The 24434-nt window shown below is 40.0% G+C and overlaps 1 protein-coding gene across 1 annotated transcript; it reads right to left on the bottom strand.

Moving 5' to 3' along the window:
* Positions 1-290: 290 nt before the first annotated feature.
* LOC107584662 (protein transport protein Sec16A-like) lies at positions 291-24434 on the bottom strand. Its single transcript, XM_016271373.1, has 32 exons — positions 24308-24434; positions 17350-20185; positions 17102-17235; positions 16025-16119; positions 15813-15930; positions 15541-15730; positions 15292-15460; positions 13103-13112; positions 12979-12985; positions 12819-12880; positions 12566-12704; positions 12213-12452; positions 11239-11336; positions 11066-11147; positions 10860-10977; positions 10667-10778; positions 10432-10537; positions 9342-9482; positions 9142-9255; positions 7991-8165; positions 7514-7905; positions 7131-7178; positions 6447-6608; positions 6280-6360; positions 6132-6188; positions 5338-5458; positions 4018-4158; positions 3844-3932; positions 3328-3381; positions 2857-2916; positions 2399-2476; positions 291-1305 (listed from the first exon to the last, which is right to left on the bottom strand). The coding sequence occupies exons 2-32, from the start codon at positions 20134-20136 to the stop codon at positions 1240-1242; spliced, it is 6246 nt and encodes a 2081-aa protein (XP_016126859.1). The 5' UTR covers positions 20137-20185; positions 24308-24434; the 3' UTR covers positions 291-1239.

The raw sequence follows: 24434 nt of genomic DNA, 5'->3' as shown, positions 1-24434 counted from the left end.
GCTGAAGATTCAACTTTGCGTCACATGAATACATTTTAAAATATATTGATATAGAAAAGAGTTGTTATAAATTGTAATATTTCACAATATTACTGTTTTTCTGATCAAATCACCTTGGCGAGCATCTTGCCGACCCCAAACTTTTGAACACGGTTAGTTTATATCCATCTACAACCATTTTAAATACCATTTTGCTAATTCTTTTATAAAATTATGCATGCAAATTTAATAACCTCGTATTAAAATTAAGACGTACCATATCTGTACTTTAATAAAAACACTCTAAAGCATTAAAGAGCTCAAAAATATCTTTATTATCACTTTATCAAGAATTGTACAGTCAATTTCTAAACACATTGGAAAAGTCTGAGCTTCCTTCAAACAGAGCAGACCTTCGGAATTACAAAACCCCGCTTTTACCATGGGAACAAGAACCCCGGAACGAGCAAAGGAATAATGGCGTGTGATTAAGAGACATGAAGACGACCGATCAGAGAGCGAGATAAAGCCAGGAAAATAATAAATGATATTTTATGAGCATAACACACACAATGATCACAGGATTTTGGGAAATCATATAACTGTATGATTCTTCGCTACTGGCAAAATTAAGGATTCAATCAGGAGATGGAAAAAGAGATGGGTTTGTTTAGCACGTCATGACTATGCGTACACAAACTCACTCTGATGTATGGATCCTGTCCGGCAACAGCGTTTCGACTGTTTCATTCCGACAGGAAGCTTAATAAATATCTAAAACATTCTGGTACAACAGGCCAGACCGCCCTCTAACTCATGCATTGGCTGCCTTCCATCAGCAAGACACGCCCACATTTCCTCCCCACACACACAAACACGCGCGCTCACATGCACTCGCATTCACCCTTGCTGAAATGAGCAGACTATTAAAGGAAATCAAACTACACAGGGCTAAAAATGGACATATTGCACTTATATTCACACTGCTCACGTTGAGGAAGTGCCGCCCGGTCCGTACAAACACAGAACAAGAGGATAGAGTTAGACCGTAACGGGTACGAGGAGTCTAGAAGGAGAAATGAAGAATGATCCGCTCACTCAGACTTCAGCACAGATGGGAAAACCAGGATTATGACAGCGACAATGTTATTTGGGAGGCTGAGGGCCGCATGTCGGCGCTTCCAGGAGTCCAGGCAGTAACCAAACTTCAGTCGGATCTGGTCTAGAACCACAGTTTGATCTAGAACTACAGCGATACTGTTATTTCAGTGTGGGGTATCCTCTCTGTCCCAGACGACCAGGTCGAGTGCGGCTTGTGGGAACAGACTGAAAAAGACAGAGAAAGACATTTAGATGTCAGTTTCTAATGCAAAACCACGCTTTTTTTTTCATGCACTGGTGGAGACTAGTGGAAAGAAAACATCTCAAATACACTTTTAAGTGTTTATTTTATTACACTTTTTTTTATCTATTTGAGTCTAGATTTCAGTTACAATACATATCTATAAAGGCCTAAATGAGTTTTGACAAATCTCCACTTTAGTAGCACTTTTAGTACCAGACTTTTATTCCTATAACTCAATAAGCTTAAGAACTTCATAAAAATTAAAAAAAACTTTAAAACTGGTTATATCCAATGTCCAGATGTATTTTCTGGAAATGCATGCAATTTAGTACCTCATTTGCACATGAAAACATAACTTGTACAAAACAATTCTCTTAATGTACTGTGGGATGTACCGATTCGTTTTTTGTTTTTTTACCTCATTAACCAGTGGTAAATATTGCCATTCATTATTTATTATGTTTCGTTGTATTGGTACAAATGAACAGATATTCAATTCAAGTTGATTTGTACAGCGTTTTTCACGATACAAATCGTTGCAAAGCAACTTTACAGCAAATTAAGTTTCTACAATATTTAGTGATAGCTTATCAGAGGTGACTGTCAGTTAATGTACATATGGCAAAAATGTACGGAAAAATTATTATATATACAATTATAGTATTCATGATTTTGAATGAATTATTTTTATATTTTCAGTTTTCATTTAAATCATTTTTTAAATTAAATTATTTAATAATTTGTTTTAATAAATTTAAGTGCTTTGTCATTTTAATTTTTTTTAATTAATACCGTTTTAATTTTAGTTTAGGCTTTAGTCATTTTTATGTGCTTTTAGAAAGTATTTCTAATCAGATTTCATTTATTTTTATTTCACTTTTAGTCATTTTAGTACTTCAGCTTACTTTATTTCAGTTAGCTGCAAAAATAACATTTCTAATTTTCATGTTTTAATTTAACATTTATATTTTATTTCAGCAACAAAAGTGATTTTGTAATAGTTTTAGTTGACAATAACAACACTGATTTGGCAACGATGTCAGTCTCGCCGTAAACTTCCCTTCAGATTCGTACCTGTGCAAACTGGGAGGGGTTATAAAATGTCACGCCTCCTGCAGGTGGAGCTCCTTGTGCTGGCGGCTGAGCGGGAACCTATGAGAACACATTTACGGTTACCATAGGAACAGGAGAGCAACATCACCATGCATCTCCATGGATATAGACGGCCATGCCCACAGAAAGTCATGATTAGCATGCAGCACGTGATTGGTTACTGTATGCGTGCACCAAAAGGGCCGGGGCCTCGATCTTCAGCACGCCTCTGAAATCCAAGAGCCCTTCTTATTGGCCGACAGGGCCGCTGGTGACATATAAAGGTTTCGTGCTGAAGGTGTGGCTACAAGTGTGTGGTGTTAGAAGCGTGCAGACAACATGTGTGCATGTGATTTAGAAAGCACTGTTGTTTTATTATTGCAGTGTCTGGAAAAGGTGTGCATGTGTGTGTGTTTCAGATAAGAACCAGCTGAAAGTACCTGATTTAAATGCTGACTCACTTCTCGAGATAGAGAACTCATTGAGCTAGAACGTGACAGCTAGAACAGCAGGAATAAACGAAACAAACAAACAAAAACACCACAAACCCAAATTAATTCCATGCAGCGCCATCTTAAATCACACATCTCTTGTCAATCACTACAGTAAGATTATATCACGATCGATGGTCGCCATGGCAACGCCTCAGTAGCATGTAGTCCTTAACATGCGCTCTCGCTCTCAAACACGCTCGCACACACTCATGCTCTTTGTGTGATCATAATCAAAGCCAATAATCATAGAATACAGTTAGAGATGCAAGTTCACGTGTTTGTGTTTTTCAGAGGTAGTAACTGTACATATGAGCACATGTTGTTTTAATTGTATTAATTCATGGGTGAAGGAGCAGGGTGTGACAGGATGAAGTGGCTTTAAAGGAGAACTGGCAAGATATTAAAGGAGGATCTGACCTCTCCAGACTGGGTTCCCTCCAGGCCAGGAGGCAAAGCATTCGGATTAAACATCTAGATGGAAAACACACTCATTATAGTGGATGTGTATTAAAAAGCATGTCTGCACAGAATTAGGATCCAATAAAAAAAATTAACTAATGAATTAAATAACCAAATGCCAGAGAAAAACAAACAAACAACCAAACCGGCTCTGATCAGTAAATTAAAATAAAAATTTTTAAAAAAGAATTTAAAAAAAAACCTTCCTCTGGTGAATAAAATAAATAAAATAATATAAAATGTCTCTGGTGAGTTAAAAACGTGAAATGAATATAAATAAATGAACAAACAAATAAAATATAAAATATACAAATATGTGAACGAGCAAATCAAATAAAAGAGATATAAAATGCCAACTGTAAAAAAGACATTTAGCTGGGAAGTACCAAAAATAGTTCCACTGTTAGGCTCAAACTGCCAGTTATGACAAAAGTAAAATTGTAGACATTGTGTGTTTATATGGATATTGTGTACCTGTGGCACTGTGGCACTAGTCTGCGCTGTTTTTTCTCCACTGGCATCTGGAACGCTTCCCTCCATCGGCTGATGCTGCTCATCTGGGGCTGAAAACAGCCGTCACACAGCCGTGTTAGACGTCACACAGACTTACAGTGATGTACTTTAACACACTGACGTACACATACACACCTGCAGCTGGTGTAAAGAGGTTGGCTGGCATAGCCATGGGAGCGAGAGGAGCAAACAGGTCAGCAGGAGGCGGTACTGCAGCTGCCGGTTTAGATCCTCCACGACCGGGATTCAACACGTCCACATAACGGCTCTTAGTACCTGAAACACACACGCAAACTCACTTACAAACAGCCAAGAGCATTACTTGCAGTTACGACAGATTAAAGACGAAGAGACATTAATCGTGGGGGAAGTCGTGGCCTAATGGTTAGAGAGTCGGACTCATAACCCAAAGTTTGTGGGTTCGAGTCTCGTACCGGCAGGAATTGTAGGTGGGGGGAGTGAATGTACAGTGCTCTCTCCCACCTTCAATACCATGACTAAGGTGCCCTTGAGCAAGGCACCGAACCCCCAACTGCTCCCCGGGCACCGCAGCATAAATGGAGGCCCACTGCTCCGGGTGTGTGTTCACGGTTTGTGTGTGTTCACTGCTGTGTGTGTGCACTTTGGATGGGTAAATGCAGAGCACTAATTCCGAGTATGGGTCACCATACTTGGCCACATGTCACGTCACTCACTTAATAGTGTGTCTTTGATTTAAACCGCTTTAGCACAGAATAGTAATAGATTTGGGAAGAAAACTGTCCATTTCAAAGAATTGATTCATCAGTTTGTTTGGCTCATCAAAGTCCCTGTGAGCCGATTAACATTTTTTAATATTTCAATAAAATATAAATAGGTAAATATTGCCATTTACTACTTTGTTTTGTACTACTGGTACCTATGAACAAATATCATTCTTCTCCATGTTCATTCAATGTATAAAATGCCTTGATTATTTTAACTATTGGATTTGTACTGTTTTAGTTTTTAATTTGAAAATTAAAAACTAAGACAATAACATTTTTATGTATTTGGCACATAGTTATTTTAGTATTTATATACTATTTTAGTACTTATTAATATTTTTAACTAGCTTTTATTTTTATATTTTAAATTTTCATTTTAATTTTAGCTTGTTTTAATGAATTTAAGTGCTTTTGTAATATCTTTTGTATTTTTAAAATATTTTTATTTATCTTTATTTTCATTTCAGTTTTAGTCATTTTAATACTTCAAGTTATCTAATTTTTTATCTAATTGATATTTTATTAGCTTTATTTAAATTAACAAATATCATTTTTGGCAGCAATGACTGTTTGGTCAAAATTCTGTATCTTCTAGAAAAATTAAACCCTTGTATTCCAGAGGAAATACATGTATATAATTTTACTAGAAGATTATTAAATGGACAGATTTCTCATTAATAAGTAATTAGGAAAAGAAAAGGTGACACACCCGCTCTCCTGGAGAACATATTCACAGGTGGCCCCCCTGCAGGACCACCCGCTCCTGGTGGCCTCATCCCTCCCATTGGAGCTTTGGGGAATCCGGTAGGTGGAGGAGGAGGGGGTTTGCTCTGAAACACATACAAATTAGGGTTGGGCGATGTCGACAAAATTTGCATCAGACGATGTCTACAGTGAAACATCGCGATGGATGATGACGGGGGAAGGGGTGTGCACGAAGCGTCTACACTGGATGCGGCGCGGTGCGACAAATCCCCGACATTAAAATGCTGCCGCGTTCTATTTATGACGTGCTGACACAAATTTCAAATGATTTTCAACGGTTGCTTTGTCGCATCCAGTGTAGACAGACTTTAGCTGATGCGGCGCGTCACCATGCCGGCTCAACATCGTGATGTCTATCAGCCATCGGCAATGGACGATGGCATCGTCTATCGGCCCAAACCTAATACAAATACCATCATTCAAAATGATGCATGCACAATAAAATACAGTATTTGAAATGCATGAATTCTTGAAGTGTTGTCAAAAGTACCGATGTTTGAAAGCTGCGTCTATCAGCGGATCCCTAATATATCTGCTCATTGACGGATCTGCCGATAGAAGTGGCTTTCAAACGCTCCCGTGTGTATCTGTGTAAGTGCTCGGTGAAGAGATTGTGAAGCGATGATCATTGTAGCCAATCACAGACATATCTGTTGAGCGTGTGAACACAATGGCACATTTTTTACATTTCAGTACGGACATCGGTACTTTTGACAACACTAAATTCTTGTGCTGTACCTCTTCCTCTGGTTCATCCAGATTCACCCATTTCTGCTTCTTTTCATCCCAGACAATCTGAAAAATCAAAGTTTTCTCTTAATCAATGCTATGAAAAGACAAGACGATCATGAGAGAGAGCAGGATGTTGTTGGAAGTAGGTGCCTACAGATTTGTTCTTGTCATCTGGCAGATGTGCTTCGCTCTTGCGCTTTGGATACAGCCAGGTCAGCCAGCCACCACTCGCTCCCTGACGAAGAACGAAATTTTAATTGTGAAAGATTTTCTAATGCATATCCAGTGGGTCTCAGTATATGTTTATATGTAAGTATGTACTTTTTTGGGAGAGTCTTTCTTGGACTTCTTGGGTTTGTCCTGTGGTGGAGCCTCTGGGATAGGAGGAGGCGGTGGAGAGCCCTGATTGGCTAGAGAACTGCTGCGCTCCCGTCCAGAATGATTGGACGATTCTGATGTTGTGCGAGACCGACGACCTGATGTCTGCAAATCAGAAGAAAGTTTGTTTAAACACCAAATACACTAATGTAAAAATGTGTGGAGTTGGTCATTTTTTTTAAATGATTTTGAAAGTCACTTATGCTCATCGATGCTGCATTTATTTGATCAAATATAGTAAAAACAGTAATATTGTGAAATATTATTAAAACGTAAAATAACTGTTGTATTTAAATATATTGTAAAATGTAATTTATTCCTGTGATCAAAGCTGAATTTTCAGCATCATTACTCGTCTTCAGTGTCACATGTTCCTTCAGAAATCATTCTTATATGCTGATTTGCTGCTCAAGAAATATTTCCTATTATTATTAATGTTGAAAACAGTTGTGCAGCTTCATATTTTTGTGGAAAGTTCAAAAGCACAGCATTTATTAGAAACAGAAGTCTTTTGCAACATCATAAAGGTCTTTACTGTAATTTTGTATTAATTTGATGCACCCTTGCTGAACTTGCATATTAATTTAAAAAAACGGTACTGTGTGTATGTATATGTATAGACTGTACCAGTTGCACTGATGACTGTGAAGTGGTTCTTGATCTTCTGCCTGGGCCCTTAAAAAGAGCAATTGGTTTAATAGATTTCATAGAATATAAGCGTTATATTCCATAAAAACTAAATATTTAACAATCTATTCTTTGTACGAGTAATACAATGTCATGCATTTAAAAAGCAATATTACCCGACATTGGTGATGGCAGTAAATATGGAGTAACAGGCAACAAAATCCAAGAAAATATGAAACTAACATAACTAATGTGTTATATTCCATTAAAAGTAATGATGCTACATTTTATGCAACAAGGTAACATTACTTTAAATAGTAATAACAGCCAGTTAGTTGTTGCAATAAATAGGAATTTTGGGTTTCTGGCTTATTGTAACTCACCATGCGTGCCATTTCATCATAGAAGTCCTTCCCTTGTGGAGGGGGGGCAGTGAACGAGGGAGACGTCTGGGGGAACTGCTGAGGAGAGGAAGGGGCATAGCCATGTTCAGCCCCAGGCATTGGTGGGGGCATCTGATGTGGCATTCCTGGTGGCATCTGTAGAGGCATTTCTGTAGGGCTGTACGTTGGAATTTGTGGGGGCATTTGTTGGGGTATTTGTGTGGGTATTTGGGGTGGCATGGGCATGTATTGCTCATGCATTTCAGGTTGGAACGGTGCTGCAAAATTTGGCTGTGGTGGCCCCGGGGCCACTGGGTAGAATGGAACGCTTTCACCCGAAGGCGGGGTCTGCTGCAGAGGGACAGCCCCATCCTGAAGAATAGTGGGAGGAGCTAAAGGAGACAATAAAATAGATGGTGAATGATTACAGAATCAAAATAGATTCTTCTTAAGTTCACATTCTATACTGAGTCATACCTGGAGGCACGAGTTGAACACCAGCTGAGGGCAGAAGGGAGGCCATGAGAGGATTGTGGGGATCAGGGTTCAGAGTCGAGGGGTCAGGTGGGCTGCAGTGGTCTTCTGAACTGGGCGTACTGCAGTGATAAAGCAGTGAGGTGCTGTGATCTGCACGTAAGGTGATCGCACCATCCTGAATGGGACAATAAAATGCACGTGATCGGAACACAGTCTAATGTGAACGTACAAAAATATAAGTGCATTTCTTCACTGAACAAGTAACTCTGGTATGACTGCATGATTTGGGGAAAAAGGTTATTCTGTTGACATATTGATTAAAATGGCGATTGCAATTTATTACTTTTTTTTTTTTAAAAGAGCTTCAGAGCTACACAATTTGGCCAAAAATACTGCAATTATTTATCAATATAACTATATAATAATAATAATAATAATGATAATAATAATAATAATTATTATTATTATTAAGATTTTGATGATGATGATCATTGTTAATATTATTATTAAATAAAATATTAAACATAATAAGAAATATTATAAACCTGATTTATTGCGATTTTTCCTGATAAAATAATGTAACTAATTTAAAATGTGATTTTTTTGTTGTTGTTGTTTGTGCTGTTTACACGACTGCAAAATTTGGCCAAAATGTTGCAGTTACACATCAATATAATTATAAATTGTATAAATTATATATTATATAAACATCACTATATAAATCAATAATAATAACGATGAGGATGATTAAAAAAAAATATATATTACTATTGTAATAAGAACATTTTAACTTAAAATAAGAGTATTTAATAACAATAATAATTTTATTTTACAGTACAACTTCAAAATGACAATACTAATATTAATGTCTTAATTTCATCATTTTCAAATGTTAAACCATCAAGCTTTTATTTTATATTTACAAGCCTTAAGGTTTCTCATTGTTGGCAAGCATGTTGGTAAACGCTTCTCATTACAAAGCCATATCACATAAGTTCAATTTTATTTCAATTAATCAGCCTTTTCTGGTATTATGCTATTAATTCAAAAAGAAAATCGTTAATTTACTGGTACTATGTAGGAACAGAGTAATGCATGTAAATAACGTGTCACTGGCATGATGACTTATGGATAAAAGAAAACAGACACACCTTGATCTGCCCATCGAGTTGTCTAAGATGCAGTAACCAACCAGGCTCTATAAACAACTCCTGCTCTGGTCTCTCCTTCAGCTGAGGGTCAAAAAACCTCAACCTCAGAGACATCTGTAATCAAACACGAGAAGAAAGATTAGACAAAAATGTAAACTCAGAGACAGGCAGAATCATCTGAAGCCTATTGGTTTGAGTACCTGTATGAGCTGACTGATGAACACAGGTGAGAAGTACTCAGGTAGGCTCAACAGGGTGCGTGAGATGACCTCACAGTAATGGAAGGCTTGAGAGCAGAATCCCGTCTCCGCCAGTCGACACGCGTAGATGAACTTGAACACCTGTATAGGTTAAAGGGTCATGACCTGTAAATATTAGGGCTGCACGGCATTGGACTATTTTAGAAAGAATTAATCATTCTAGAATGACTGGGGTGATTCTGTTGGGAAGTCAAAATAATAGGAAAAATACAGTCAAAATAATAAAAAAAAGCTGAAAAATTACAGTTGATTCTGAAGACTTTTCTGAGTGCAAACCAACCTTTTATGGTTAAACAACATGGGAAAAACCTGACAAATCTGGATTTTCTCACTTGGGTTTTCTCTTTACAAGAACCAACTCAAACCTCCTTCAGTGACCATAAAGAAAACAGTTTAAAAAAAGCAAATAGTATTATTTGCTGTTTATTTAATGCAAATAATACCATTACCATGTAAAATAACAAAATCAAGTATTTAATTAGAATAAAAGAAATCATTTAATTTTAATGTACAACTGTAAAATAATATAAATATTGTTAATTTTCATTTTCATCAAGTTTTCATTTTGGCATTTGTCTGCAAATAAATATATGCACTGATGGTTTCAGAGTAAAGCATGGCACTGTGTTCATTTACACGCGTACAGCTTGTGATATGCTGTTTCAGCTTCTAAAATTGGCTCGGTTCATAGTAAATGAACCAAGCCGCCATAAGACACTGAAACAGCGGATCATAAGCTGTACGTGTGTAAAAAAAGATAGTGCCGCACTTCCTTCTGAAACCCACAATGCGTATATTAATTTAATCATTGCAGCTATCACAATTTGTCTATCGCATTAAGCCATATTGCAATATTGACTTTTATTTCAATATATTGTACAGTCCTAGTACAGATAGGCCTAACTAGCCTAATTATAAAATGTTGTCTATAAAACTGAATAGTCCATTTATCTGTCAGACAGGCCGCCAACTAGTTTGTTTGTAAAAACATCCCTAGTAGAGTAACTGCATGCATACGTGTTTGTCTCACCTGGAAGTTCGGCAGAGAGAGAGGCTGAGAGCTAAGAGACTGAGCGTATTCATACGATTCTGTACGCTGAATCGCCTCTGACGAGCAGAACTTCAAAAATGGCAAGCTGGGAGAGAGACAGAGTGAATGGGTGTTAATGCAAACAAATGCAATGTGCATTTGCACATTTTATCTCCTTGATGTGTATAGTTGTGTGAATACATATCTCTAATCAACTGTATGTGTTCTTACAAACCTGTGATTGGAACCGATAAGGACCATCTTGGTGCTTTTCTTGGTGTAAACACCAAAACCCACCTGAGCCATCAGGTAACAAAAATGGGCTGCATCCACTAGACTTTTAGATGCTGTGAAACACAGAACAGTCTTGACTACAGATCCAGGGCTACTACAAAATGTGTTTATGCTTTGCATCTACGTTTATATACCTAAAGTGTCCCCCATGGTGGAAATGGTGCGGGTGTCAAGATCTAGAGTGTGTGTGAGGTTGGATAGCACCATGGCCAGATGAGGGCGCCAATCGCCCCATTTCTCATCTCCGCAACACTGTCAGAGAAACAGAAGATGTATGTGAAGTCAAGCATTGCGTAAATTACTAAATTAACACATCCAACGCACAAAAACTCTCCCATACAGTAGCAGCAGCTGGCATTCGTCCTGACATGAGCTGGTACACCGTCTGAAGAGGGTCGTTAATAGGCAGGCTGTTGGCAAATCTGAAAACAACAAATATAAACACAATTTAAGCCCCTATTTGTTGCTTTGAAACCATGCAGCCATAGGTCACTGTAAGTAGATGTGGTTTACCTGGTCATGACACGCGCGTGTGTTCTGTTGTCCATCTTACTGGCCAGTAACAGCGCGTGACCCCACAGACCATTCTTCATAGCAGACTCCAGAGCATCCTAACAAACATACACACACTTCTCAATTGTCTTTCCACTGTTTAAATATATGGCTTTGTCAATGAGGACAAAGATGTAATCTACATCCACATAAAATAATATGCAGGCATGTGATCAGCTAAGGACAAAAAAAAATTAAAAAGTATTCCCTTTCCCCATGCAATATGACTAGACAATATTATTATAAAAAATATTTTGATTCGTTTAAATGAACAAACTTCCACAATCTAAAATTGAACAGGATATTCAACCAGTAACAATATGGTCGAGCACTTCATGCTATCCATTGGAACCGACTGGATCATGAAAAGTGGTCTCTATATGGCTGAAGGGGGGAAGGAAAGTAATGCATTTTGTCTCGCCTTCTTGCGGCCGAATAGTAGTAGTTCTCTGAAACGCTCTGTCTCCTTGCCAACATTCTCTGGCACGCGGCGTGTGTTCTGTTGTCCATCTTACTGGCCAGTAACAGCGCATGACCCCACAGGCCATTCTTCATAGCAGACTCCAGAGCATCCTAACAAACATACACACACTTCTCAATTGTCTTTCCACTGTTTAAATATATGGCTTTGTCAATGAGGACAAAGATGTAATCTACATCCACATAAAATAATATGCAGGCATGTGATCAGCTAAGGACACAAAAAATTTAAAAAGTATTCCCTTTCCCCATGCAATATGACTAGACAATATTATTATAAAAAATATTTTGATTCGTTTAAATGAACAAACTTCCACAATCTAAAATTGAACAGGATATTCAACCAGTAACAATATGGTCGAGGACTTCATGCTATCCATTGGAACCGACTGGATCATGAAAAGTGGTCTCTATATGGCTGAAGGGGGGAAGGAAAGTCATGCATTTTGTCTCGCCTTCTTGCGGCCGAATAGTAGTAGTTCTCTGAAACGCTCCGTCTCCTTGCCAACATTCTCTGGCACGCCCATGAAAGTGTCTGATAGAAGGGATATTGGCCCCGCCTCTTCCTCCTCAGCATGCTCTATTGCTTCATTGTTGAAGTCGATGAGATTAGCCTCATTGGGTGATTTTCCCGGCAACCAGACAGAGCGATGCTCCTTTAGTAACAGGTCAGCGATGTCTGTGCCCACTACTGTCTAAAACAAAGACGAAAAACTACTCGGTATACTAAAAAAAGGAATTGGTATCAAACAAGAAACCAAACACAATACACACTCTTAGTTAAGGCTAGGGCTGCACAAACACTCACCCCATTCTGGCGACACAGCAGCACAATGAACTCCCAGATGAGGTAGGCGGAGTCTTTGTCGATGAGGTCATCATTTCGCAAACACTCTTGGGCTTTGTTCTGAGCAAACTTTATGACATCCACCTTATGAGTCTCCTCTCTGTGGACATACACATGAGACGATGACTGGATTGTTTGTCTGTGTAAGTGGCTCTAACAGTGTCAGAGTAGACACATGTACACTTTTATTCAGTAAATAAAGCAGGACTATTACTTGACGAGTGGGCCAGGGAATGAACGCATTTCTGACTGCTCTGGAGAATCCTGCAGAATCATCTGGAATAACATCACAGTCAAGATATCAGATACAAATAATGTAGTTGAGCAATTATCATGGACCTATTTATAACCAAATCACAAAAGCAAAACAAAACTGCACAGCTGAGGATCAAGGGGAAGGTTAAAAGTTAAACAAACATCTAATTGCAAGCTAACTCAATTAGTTGCAAAGTATTACTTTTTTTAGGGGTAAAACGGTTTTACAATGTAGGTAATTACCTAGGAACATCTGATAAACAAGATAATTATAGAATTTATGAACTGAAAAACTTTGCTTCCTTTGCTCCTGTTAACAAACGTTGGTTTTCACGAGACTCTCCGGCACATGCTCAACGCTGAACTCATACATCATCCTCCCGGAGCTGCTTCCGTGTACAGCTGTTGGCGCAAGCTACATTAAAGTGATTATTACGTTTTGAATATGGATATTTTGGTAAAGTGCCTTTTATGAGCTCTTCGTGAGTTCGCAGGTGGTGAAAATAAAATCATAAGTACAAGCAACAATGGCAATGCAGTCCAGCAGACGGCATTAGGTGTATTCAACTTAAAGCAGCGCTGAGCAGACCAATCGGTGAATGGGTACTTTGATGTCACACACCAATCGGTCTGAGCAGCGCCACTTTAAGTCGAACACACCTTTTGTTTGGGGTGTTCAGTGAGTTCCGTCACGATCAAACGAACCAAGAGAACCGAACCGAAGTGTGAACGCATCCTAACATTCCTCTTTCAGACGAACACAATCGCAGTTATGTTTAAAATGGTCCTGGCTCTTCCAAGCTGTATAATAGCAGTGAATGGTGCCCCTGTTTTTGAAGCCTAAAAAACGGCATCCATCCATCATAAAACTACTCGACATGGCTCCGGGGTGTTAATAAAGGCCTTCTGAAGCGAAACGATGCATTAGTGTAAGAAAAATATAGATTTTTCAAAAATTATAAACTGTAATCCAGGTTCCGGTTGCTCAAGTAGGCGCATTCACGACAAGGTGTTCGAGCATATGACGTAGGCGTAGCGGAATGCGCATCGTAAGCTCCGTAGAGAAGAGTGTAATCTTGCGAGAACCAAGTTTTGCTTACAGCACAGGGAAACCTTTTACTTTCTCCTCTGTGCTTCCACATTCGTCACTCTCTCCACGGAGCTTCCGTGGCCAGTATATCATACGCTCAAAAACTACTCGACATGGCTCCGGGGTGTTAATAAAGGCCTTCTGAAGTGAAATGATGCATTAGTGTAAGAAAAATATAGATTTTTCAAAAATTATAAACTGTAATCCAGGTTCCGGTTGCTCAAGTAGGCGCATTCACGACAAGGTGTTCGAGCATATGACGTAGGCGTAGCGGAATGCGCATCGTAAGCTCCGTAGAGAAGAGTGTAATCTTGCGAGAACCAAGTTTTGTTTACAGCACAGGGAAACCACGTGAACTACATCTGTAGTTTGTGCTGCAGCCTCCTCAATCTCGCAGAGTTCCTGGCCAGTATACTCCGGTTCAAACAAATATGGCAGGTTTTGTAGTACTAGTTTGTGACGGGTGTTTTGTTTTGCTTTCTCCTCTGTGCTTCCACATTCGTCACTCTCTCCACGGAGCTTCCGCTATGCCTACGTCATACGCTCAAACGTCTTTTCGTGAATGCGCCTGCTTGAGCGACCGGAAGATGGAGATTACAGTTTATAAATTTTTAAAAATCTATATTTTTCTCACACTAATGCATCGTTTAGCTTCAGAAGGCCTTTATTAACACCCCAGAGCCGTGTGGAGTAGTTTTATGATGTATGGATGCAGATTTTTAGGCTTCAAAAATAGGGGCATCATTCACTGCCATTATACAGCTTGGAAGAGCCAGGACAATTTAAAATATAACTGCGATTGTGTTCGTCTGATGCCCTGAGTGTGAGTAAATCATTGGCTAATTTTCATTTTTGGGTGAACTATCCATTTAATGCATGTGCATTAAGTGTAAAATCAATACTTTAATAATTTTAAAGGAACACTCCACTATTTTTGAAAATAGGCTCATTTTCCAACTCCCCTAGAGTTAAACAGTTGAGTTTCGAATCCATTCAGCCGATCTCCGGGTCTGGCGGTAGCACTTTTAGCTGCTGCACCCATGGTACGGCAGCAAAGTTCCTTGATTATTACGCCGGAATGAGAGTATAGTTCCTAGCCATATAGGCCTTGAAAATCGCAACTTTTAATTTTCCATCGGTCTTAGTACTTGATGTAACTAGAGAAGAGTCAAGTTTTAAATAGGAAAAATATCGAAACTCTGGTCATTTTTGCGCAATATGCTAACGGTCTAATCAGATTCAATGATCTATGCTAAGCTACAGCTAAAAGTGCTTTTAAAAGAAAATCCCAATGTTAAATGCAACATCATGGTGGACATTGGGCTTTATGTGTAATACTTACGCTGCTCTGGGGCAGTCCAGGTGTTGTCTGTAGAGTAAGAAATCTGACTGTAATCTACAGTATCTGAAGGGTTAGGATACTGGCTGTAGGTGTAATCCGCTGGAAGAGTCGTCCCAGTGGTATCATATGCTGCACTGACCAAATCTGGTTGACTTCTATACACTTGACTCTGTATAAGGAAGAAATTTGTTACAGACACAATACGATCTAAAAACACACACACACACACACACACACACACACACAGACCTGTTGAGACCGTGAGCTGAAGTTACTGTGTTGACTGTGTGATGAATGAACACTGTGTGTTGATCGTTCACTGTGAACCGAACGGCGGTCAAAATCGTCAGCGTATGGATCGCGGCGCCGGTAGTCATCATCAAAGCTTGAGTCATAACCAGGGTAATATCTCCATGGATCATCATAGCCCTCTCTTCCCCTAGCAACCATTACCATGAAAACTCAGTTAGAGAGGTGTCAGCACGTACAAAAACATTGATTGCACAAGTGTATTTGTGTACCTGTTTTGATATTGTTGGTTGTTGTAGGCATCTCCATAGTACCAGCCATATGCTTGATCATAGTAGGCTTTGTAGCGTGGATCATAAGCAGCATTTGGATCATACCACCTGCTCCTATCTGAATACACAAACACAGACTCATAAGCAAAAAGCAGAAACCATATTTAGCCCTTGGGTGCATAGAGAACAAGTGTCTGTAGTGCTGTCTTTACCTCCATAGGCATCATTCTGTCTTTTATAGTAGTTTGCATAGTAGTCATCATAGGCACTACGGCTGGATCTAGAAAAGTCTTCTTGATACCCCTGTCTAAGATCAAAAATTTGAAAAACAAGGGAAACATGTTATTAATATTAAAAACAAAAAGTACAAAATGCTCAGTCTAAGGATGCTTTGAAACTAGGGCTTTTGATGCTGAAGAGTCACAACAGATTCTGGGTATGATGAAATGTATTCAGGAACCATTTTGTGCACGTTAAAGGTGACCTATTATGCCCCTTTTTACAAGATGTAAAATAAGTCTCTGATGTCCCCAGAGTGTGCATGTAAAGTTTTAGCTCAAAATAAGATAATTTTTTATAGCTTGTTGAAATTGCCATTTTTAGGGTATGAACTGTTTTCTGTTTGTCCCTTTAAATGAAAACGAGCTGGTGCTCCCGCCTCCCCTTTCAGAAGAGGGTGGAGTTTCTAGAGCTTGCGCACCGGCATCCCAGCAATAACAAAACACTCTCTCACGCACTGGAAATGTCAGAAACTGCTAGTAGCGGTGTTCAGCCATATATGTTCGAACCGGTGTCATGCCGAATTCTGCACCCTGCCAGATTATTTATGAATTACACAGACGGGGAGCACGGCGCTATAAAAATAACAACATAGCTGGTCTCATGGTGCGATTGCGTGCTAACACAAACTTTATAAGTCCCGAACATGATTATGAGCTAGACAAATTCAAGCGGTCGATTTCACATTGCTTTCATATGCAATTTTTAACTACCACATTCATATTCACGATCAATTCTGGTAGCACGTGAAGGCAGCATCAGTGAAAACAGACAGACAATGGTAGCTTTAGCAACATTAGCCTTACAGAGTGCCAAGAAGCTCTCTCAGAAAGGCAATTTGGAAAACAAACGCGTGATACTTACTCTTTGCATAATAGGTCCCCTTTAAGTTACGGTGTAAAATAAAAAATTCTAGTGGTAAACAGCTAGAAACCCTGATTGCGACCAAGCAATAGAAACCAAGTATGAAAACAGACTCAAAGTGTCAGAAAGAGAGTGAATGATCTGACCTAGAGTTGGGTCTGTCTGAGTATTGGCTGGTTTGAGAACTTGGCCTCTCTGGTTGACGTTCAGCCTCCCGGTAGCCAGGATTTTGACCATCATACCATCCGTATCGAGGATCTCCTCTACGGTAGGGATCATCCTACAAAATTAAAAACATACAGAACATTATGAATATTTTACCAAGTCATGTTTTAAGTCTGGAATTTAGAAGCTTTGATATGTGGAAACATACTAGATCATTACATCACTGCACCTGATAGTAGCTTTGAGATCTGGGATCCATAGGGTACTGGGGTGGGTACGGCAGTCTTCCATTCTGGTACTCAGGGTAGGGTCCCGGGTAGTACCCTGCGTAACCCGGACCAGGTGGCATCGCAGGAGGAGCACCATAACCTGACTGATCACCTAGAGATGAAGGAGGTCTTTGGGGTTCTTGAAGTGGCTGGGGGGCAGAGTTCCCAGACTGGGGTGGGTAAGAGGAAGGTAGGGCAGATCCGAGAGGGACACCAGGTTGAGTTGGCGGGGCATGTGGAGGAGGCTGGTGTTGAGCTGGAGGTGGATGGGCAGGGTGGGAGGTGTGAATTGGATCATTGACAGGTTGGTTGCTGCAGGGTCGTGGGGTGTTTGAGTTCTGCAGAAGGGGCAGTGCCTCGCTGTCAGACTGCCCACCCTGCTGTGCATCTTTGGTGACCTGCAGGTAAAAGCCGGGTGTGTTATTCACCAAGCCCGCAGGATGGGCAGACTGAGAGACAGCTGGGACCATCACCTGATTCGTGGACTGTGGTTGATGCATAGAAAAATCAAGCAGCTCATAATTTGAGAGAACGGGTCGGGCTGCTTGAACAGAGGGCTGAACATCTTTTGCCACTTGTGCTAGGTTCAAGATACATTGAGTGGAAGAAGTGCTGAAGTTTACTGGTGTCTGAGAGAAAAGAGGCTGTGACTGATTTGTTGGAGGAGAATTCTGAGGCATTTGATTGGTCACAGAAGACTGAGGGTGTGGGTGCACAGGTGTTGCTGTCTCTTGAGGACTTGTCTGATTGAAGGGTTGTAAGAGGTTTTGAGAGGAAACCAAACTGGAAGGTGGCGCAATCGACAGAGGCTGGTTCAGGGCCTCTACGGGAGGCGAGGTCACCAGCAAGGAGGCATATCCCACACTTGTCTGAGGCGTGGAGTCTGGGGGAATTTCCAGATTTTCAGTGGGAGGTTGTGGATCTGGGTTTGCTGGATGCAAATCAAGAGGGCCATCCTCTGGTGGCTGGACGACTTCGGATGGATGTGCTGGAACAAATGTTGCAGCCAGCGAGGGTGCTGCAGGGGCTAACAGTATGTTAGCACCTAGACTGGCAGTGTCATTTTGAGCCCAGAGTGTAGTAGCGGGACTCTCAATGGGGCGTCGTGCTCCCTGAGCTCGAGATGAGGGTCGGCGTTCCGGTAAGTAAATTGTCTCCAAGTTATCTGGAGGTTGTTCTAGGTTGCCAGGCTGCATGTCACGTCCACCCTTTTCCATGACCATACGTGCACGGTCAACCTCAGCAGGTCGAACTCCTACACCATGTGAGCGGACAGGCTCAAAGGAAGAATTTGCACTCGCTTGGAACACACCAACGGGTTTAGGTGGGCTAGGAGTTGGGAAAGTAGGACTTGCCTCTGCAGCTGGATTGGAGTCTATCTGTTCAAAATATCCACCAGTGGAGGGATGCAAAGCAGGGTGATCTGGTGGGCGGGGACTTTCCTGTTGGATAAATGTTCCCACTACACCTTGCTGTCGCAGAGGGATGTGGCTGCCGCTCTGAGGAACGTGCCCACTGCTGTGACTGACATTACTGTAGCTGGATGAAACACTTGCAGAGCGGGCAAGACGAGGGCCAGTGTCAGGTGTCTCCAAATTAGGCCCCCCCTCAAAGGCATGGCTTGGAGGAGGCTCACTAGGCAGCACTTCCTGGTTTGGAACACATTCCTGATTCTCCACAGAATCACATGGCCCTGCCCCGGCTCGAATGTTACCAGTGTCATTCAAATATGGACCAGAGAACTCAGTCGTCGAATGGAAAGGGTGATGAATCCCATTTACACGTCCCTCCCCTGACAGTGTTTCTTCATTTTCAACATCATTGCCCCGAAAGAACATTGAGAGAGTTCCGGAATCACTGGGAACTTCAGAGTAGGAGACAGGGCAGGCACGCTGAGACGGATCCTGTGGGTTTTGATTGAACCATGGCTCTAAGGGTCCACCTGACTGACTGAAGTAATTTTGAGCCGGGAAGTGGGAGTTGAGTTGCTGAGTTGGAGCAGGCCCAGTCACATTTGGTTGAGCTGACTGACCTTGATTCTGAAATTGTGTCAATGGTGGGGCTGTGTGGGAAGAGGGCACAGGGGGTGGGGCTTGAGCTTGAAAAGGCTGAGATGGGAGATCACTAGTTGGCTGAAAGTAGTTCTGAACAGAAGGTGGGCGGCTTCTGTGGTCAGGCACCCAGTGAGAAGGTAGGGGAGGCGTTGGCTGGGATTGAAAAGGAGTCTGGGATTGAACTGGAGGTGTTGGGGCAGTGAAGGGTGGATGTGATGAACCAGAACTGAAAGAAGAAGCAGGGTTAGGTAATTGTGCTATATAGGGCATAGGTTCTTGGGAATTAAAGTATCCTGGTTCTACAGGTGGAGGATTGGAGTTTGGTGCGGGCCCTGGGAGAACTGGTTGAGGTGTAAAAATTCTTGGTGGTGGGCCAGGAGAGGCTGCCTGCACTGCTCCTGGTGGTGGCCCTTGTGGTGGAGTCGTTGGGTTAAACACGGGCAGGGGAGGACCTTGCATATGAAGTGGGTTGCTGTTTGTGGTTGGAACTTGGCTGGCCTCTGCCATGGGTGAAAAACTTTGTCTTCCAAAGGCAAAAGGATCAGTCACTGGCTGTGTGGGTGGGGCAGCCGGTGTCATAGCAGCTGCAGCCCCATGCTTGTGAGGTCTGGTTCTTCTGAAGGCATTTGGTCCACCAGAGGGAGGCGGAGGCCCACTAGCTCCAGGAGGGGCTGTCCGAGGAGGGGGCTGCATCGTTTACACTCACAGGTCTCCAAAGTGTTTACACTTACTGGAGATCTCCCTATAGTGGAAAAACAAAGATTTATGTCATATCTTGGTGCAAAGATTGTATGGTTTTACCACAGGGTTTGCCTGTTATCAACATGCATCATGTGAACACACATCCAAAGTTCAATTAATACTGCTAATAGCTGCTCAGCTAAAATAACAATGACCATTCTGCTTTAAACATTATATGGTGAGAATGTCAACATGGGCAACGTGGCACCCTTCATGAACAAGACATGCAGTGGTTTTATACAGTATGTCAGTCTATTTAAAAAAAAGTGAACTGATAGATTGCGCAAGTAGCATAAATTTTGACTTCATTTTGTTAAAACCAAGTTTCTTCTCAGAAACACAAACACAAACATTATCACACCATCTGAGATTCATAAGCCTTATTATGAGCAGGGGTGAAGACAGCAGTACTCCACTATGTTGGCATATGGACAGTCACCACGATCAGAAACCTGATATCAGGCACACTGCGTGCCGGGTGTTAGAAATGTGCATTAAGTTACATTGAACTTTGAAACCTGTCAGACATTTTTTAAAGCAGGGGGCCTCACCTCTACAAGTACATAGTTTAATCTACAACAACAGGGGACAGATGCAGTTTCTCTTTATGAAAATACAGTGTTTATCATTAAACAACAACATTCTGTCACACCACAGTGACAAAAATAGCATTGGTCATACATTTGGACACTAGGGATGTAACGATTACCGGTTTTACGATAAATCACGATAAAATGCCCTGACGGTTAGTATTACCGTTTAAAATTTAATTATCATCAAAACCGTGTTTGATTATCGCAATTTTGAAAACTCGCGGTAAATCCTGTTCAGCCAGCATCAGTCTGATGCAGAAGCAGCATGCAGTCTTGTTGTTGTTTTTTTGCACGAGACGAAATGGTGGAAGGCAGTGACAGCGCTCGGGAGATTTTTCAGCCGTCCAAGAGAACCAAATCGGTGGTCTGGTCGTATTTTGGCTTTTACAAGAGTCCTGAAGGCAATTTAATCGAGGACGGTCACCCTGTCTGCTGATCTTGCAAGAAGAAAGTCACTGCAAAAGGGGGAAACGCATCAAATTTGCTCAGTCATCTTCGTGACCACCCCCCACTGTTATATAGCGAATGCAAGGTAACTTTGACCTCAATACCAAAACTAACCGGGCAAATAATTGGACAAAAAATATTGATTAGAGATTAAATATTGCGTTATCTCGCTTGTTTAACGCAAAGCTTCCGCGAAGAAAAGTTTGCAGCAAATGGCTTTGAGCCAAGACGAACGGACGTTCAAAATATAAGGTTGACATTTAAGGGATAATGTATTGTATATTCAGAATGAATGAATCAGAATGAGTTTTTATTGCCAGGTATGTTTACACATACGAGGAATTTGTTTTCATGACAGAAGCTCCACAGTGTAACAGAATGACAGTGACAGAACAAACACACAGATAATAAAAAATAGAAAAATAGAACAAGTAAATAAGGAATAAAAATATACAAATCGACAATTGTATGTACAGGTATATAACAGTAGACCGTTGTATGTACAGGTATATTATGTGCAAATTGAAATGTAGACTGAGTGTGTGTGTGTGTTAGATAAATAAGTGTATGAGTGAATAAATAGTGTGTGTTCCACAGTTATTGTCAAGTGTTCATGAGATGGATGGCCTGAGGGAAGAAACTGTTCCTGTGTCTGGTCGTTCTGGTGCTCAGAGCTCTGTAGCGTCGACCAGATGGCAACAGTTCAGTATCAGTTCTTTTTGAACGTTTTCATCTAATTTTAACAAAACCGTGATAATATTGATAATCGTGATAACTTTGGTCACTATAACCGTGATATGAAATTTTCATACCTTTTTTTCATACCATTTACATCCCTATTGGACACATTTATTAACGGAATATAATGTTTCCCATTATGTTTTTTTATTGAAAACCTTTTGATTTAAAAGTTTATGCTTAAATGCTTTTCTAGACAAATATACACTACCGTACTATAAAAGTCTGGAGTCAGTAAGATATATATATTTTTTAAAGATTTAATACTATTAATTAATACTTATTCAGCAAGGATACATTAAATTGATCAAAATTGACAGAAAAGACAACGTTATAAGATATTTCTAACTCAAATAAATGCTTTGTCTTTTGAACCTTCTATTAATCAAATGTATCATGGTTTCGTTTATTATTATTATTATTATTATTAGGGCTTCATGTTGATGTTAATTTAATGTTTTTGCTAAAAAAAAAGTGCATATAGCTGCTAATTGTATTTGTTGTTTGTTGATTTTCAAATATAAAACTTATTGAAATGTTTTCAGTGTGTGTATCAGTTCTTTTTGAACGTTTTCATCTAATTTTAACAAAACCGTGATAATATTGATAATCGTGATAACTTTGGTCACTATAACCGTGATATGAAATTTTCATACCGTTACATCCCTATTGGACACATTTAACGGAATATAATGTTTCCCATTATGTTTTTTTATTGAAAACCTTTTGATTTAAAAGTTTATGCTTAAATGCTTTTCTAGACAAATATACACTACCGTACTATAAAAGTCTGGAGTCAGTAAGATATATATATTTTTTAAAGATTTAATACTATTAATTAATACTTATTCAGCAAGGATACATTAAATTGATCAAAATTGACAGAAAAGACAACGTTATAAGATATTTCTAACTCAAATAAATGCTTTGTCTTTTGAACCTTCTATTCATCAAATGTATCATGGTTTCGACAAAAATATTGCAGCACAACTGTTTTCACCATTGATAATAAGAATGACTGTTTCCTGAGCATCAACTCAGCATTTTAGAATGATTTCTGAAAGATCATGTGGCAACGAAGACTGGAATAATGGCTGCTGAAAATTCAACTTTGCCATTACTGGAATAAATTACATTTGAAAATATATTCAAATGGAAAATAATTATTTCAAATTGTAATAATATTTCACATGAATAGTGTTTTTACTGTATTTTTGAACAACTAAAATGCCCCAAACGTTTGAATGGTAGTGTAATTACACTTATGCATGCATTTTTTAGAAAGCTCTTTGCAGAACTGTAATCTAGACAAAGGGTGGTAACTTTGAAGAAGCTCAAATATATGATAGTTTTAATTTTTTTTAACATTATATTGGTCATTTAGTATTCACATACTTCCATTGGTGTCGTTTCAGTCTTGATCTAAAATGTGAGAAATAGAAACAATCAAGAATGAGTAGCTAGGAGTCCAAACAGATACTGTACATCCAGAGTAATCTCGTCTCTGCTTACACTCCAGCCATTATGGATCACAAAACACCCAGATATAACACTGCATTTGAACCGATTGTAAACAATAAAGCAGCCAGACAGAAAGGACATAATGGAATTTCTGGAGCCCAAGGGCTGATAATTCAGTTGAGGTGCCATTTAACAGTCTGTGTTACCACACAGTTGGCAACGCAGTCATGTACAGGACGTTTTGTGTTGTCTGAGATTTTGATCTGAGATGACAGATAACACTCTCATCCGTGGCTAAAAGCATAATAATACACAAAATATTTTAATAAAAAAATATGCAATGTGCATATACAGAGAGAATGTTGCAATATGCTGCATTATATCCGGCTCCTAGGCGGACACGTATAGCGCCCCTCACTGATGTCACATCCTGGTCTTTAATTCCTGTCTCTTTAACTACAACAACAAACGTACTTATAAGAGGTCTAGTATCAATGTATTGAAAACACACAAAAACGATGTCATGCTGTTAATGTGGATCATGGTGCTTAGTGCACAAAACTGTCAAAACAAAACATACACACTAAATACACTTACAGCAGTGTAAACCAAGCAGGCAAAAGGCAAAGAATCTGTAGCTAAATCACAACATAACTAATCAACGAAGCCTGCAAATGTAACTACGCACCTGGACAGTAAAATTTTGAAATATCACGAGAAGAAACACAAAGGAATCAACATAAGAAATGTAAACAGAGGATGAGAGGAATTACAGGTGACAGCTGACTGGGCCACTAGCCGTTAGCATGCTAACTATTGCAGTTAATCTCTCGAACCACAGAACTGTCAGAACTGAACACGCTGCTCCATACGGGATCTCTTACCCGTTATCTTCCAGTCGAGATGCACAGATACAAACAAAACTCGATACGAGCGCGGCTGGAGTTGAGTTTCTCAGAAAAGTACAGGACACCGCGGCTGACACTTGTCCGCCATCTTGGCCGAGCGCGT

Source organism: Sinocyclocheilus grahami, unplaced genomic scaffold, assembly GCF_001515645.1.
Source record: "Sinocyclocheilus grahami isolate Dianchi unplaced genomic scaffold, SAMN03320097.WGS_v1.1 scaffold61.1, whole genome shotgun sequence".
In the NCBI taxonomy this organism is placed as follows: Eukaryota; Metazoa; Chordata; class Actinopteri; order Cypriniformes; family Cyprinidae; genus Sinocyclocheilus; species Sinocyclocheilus grahami.
This window is presented reverse-complemented; position numbering and strand designations above follow the sequence as displayed.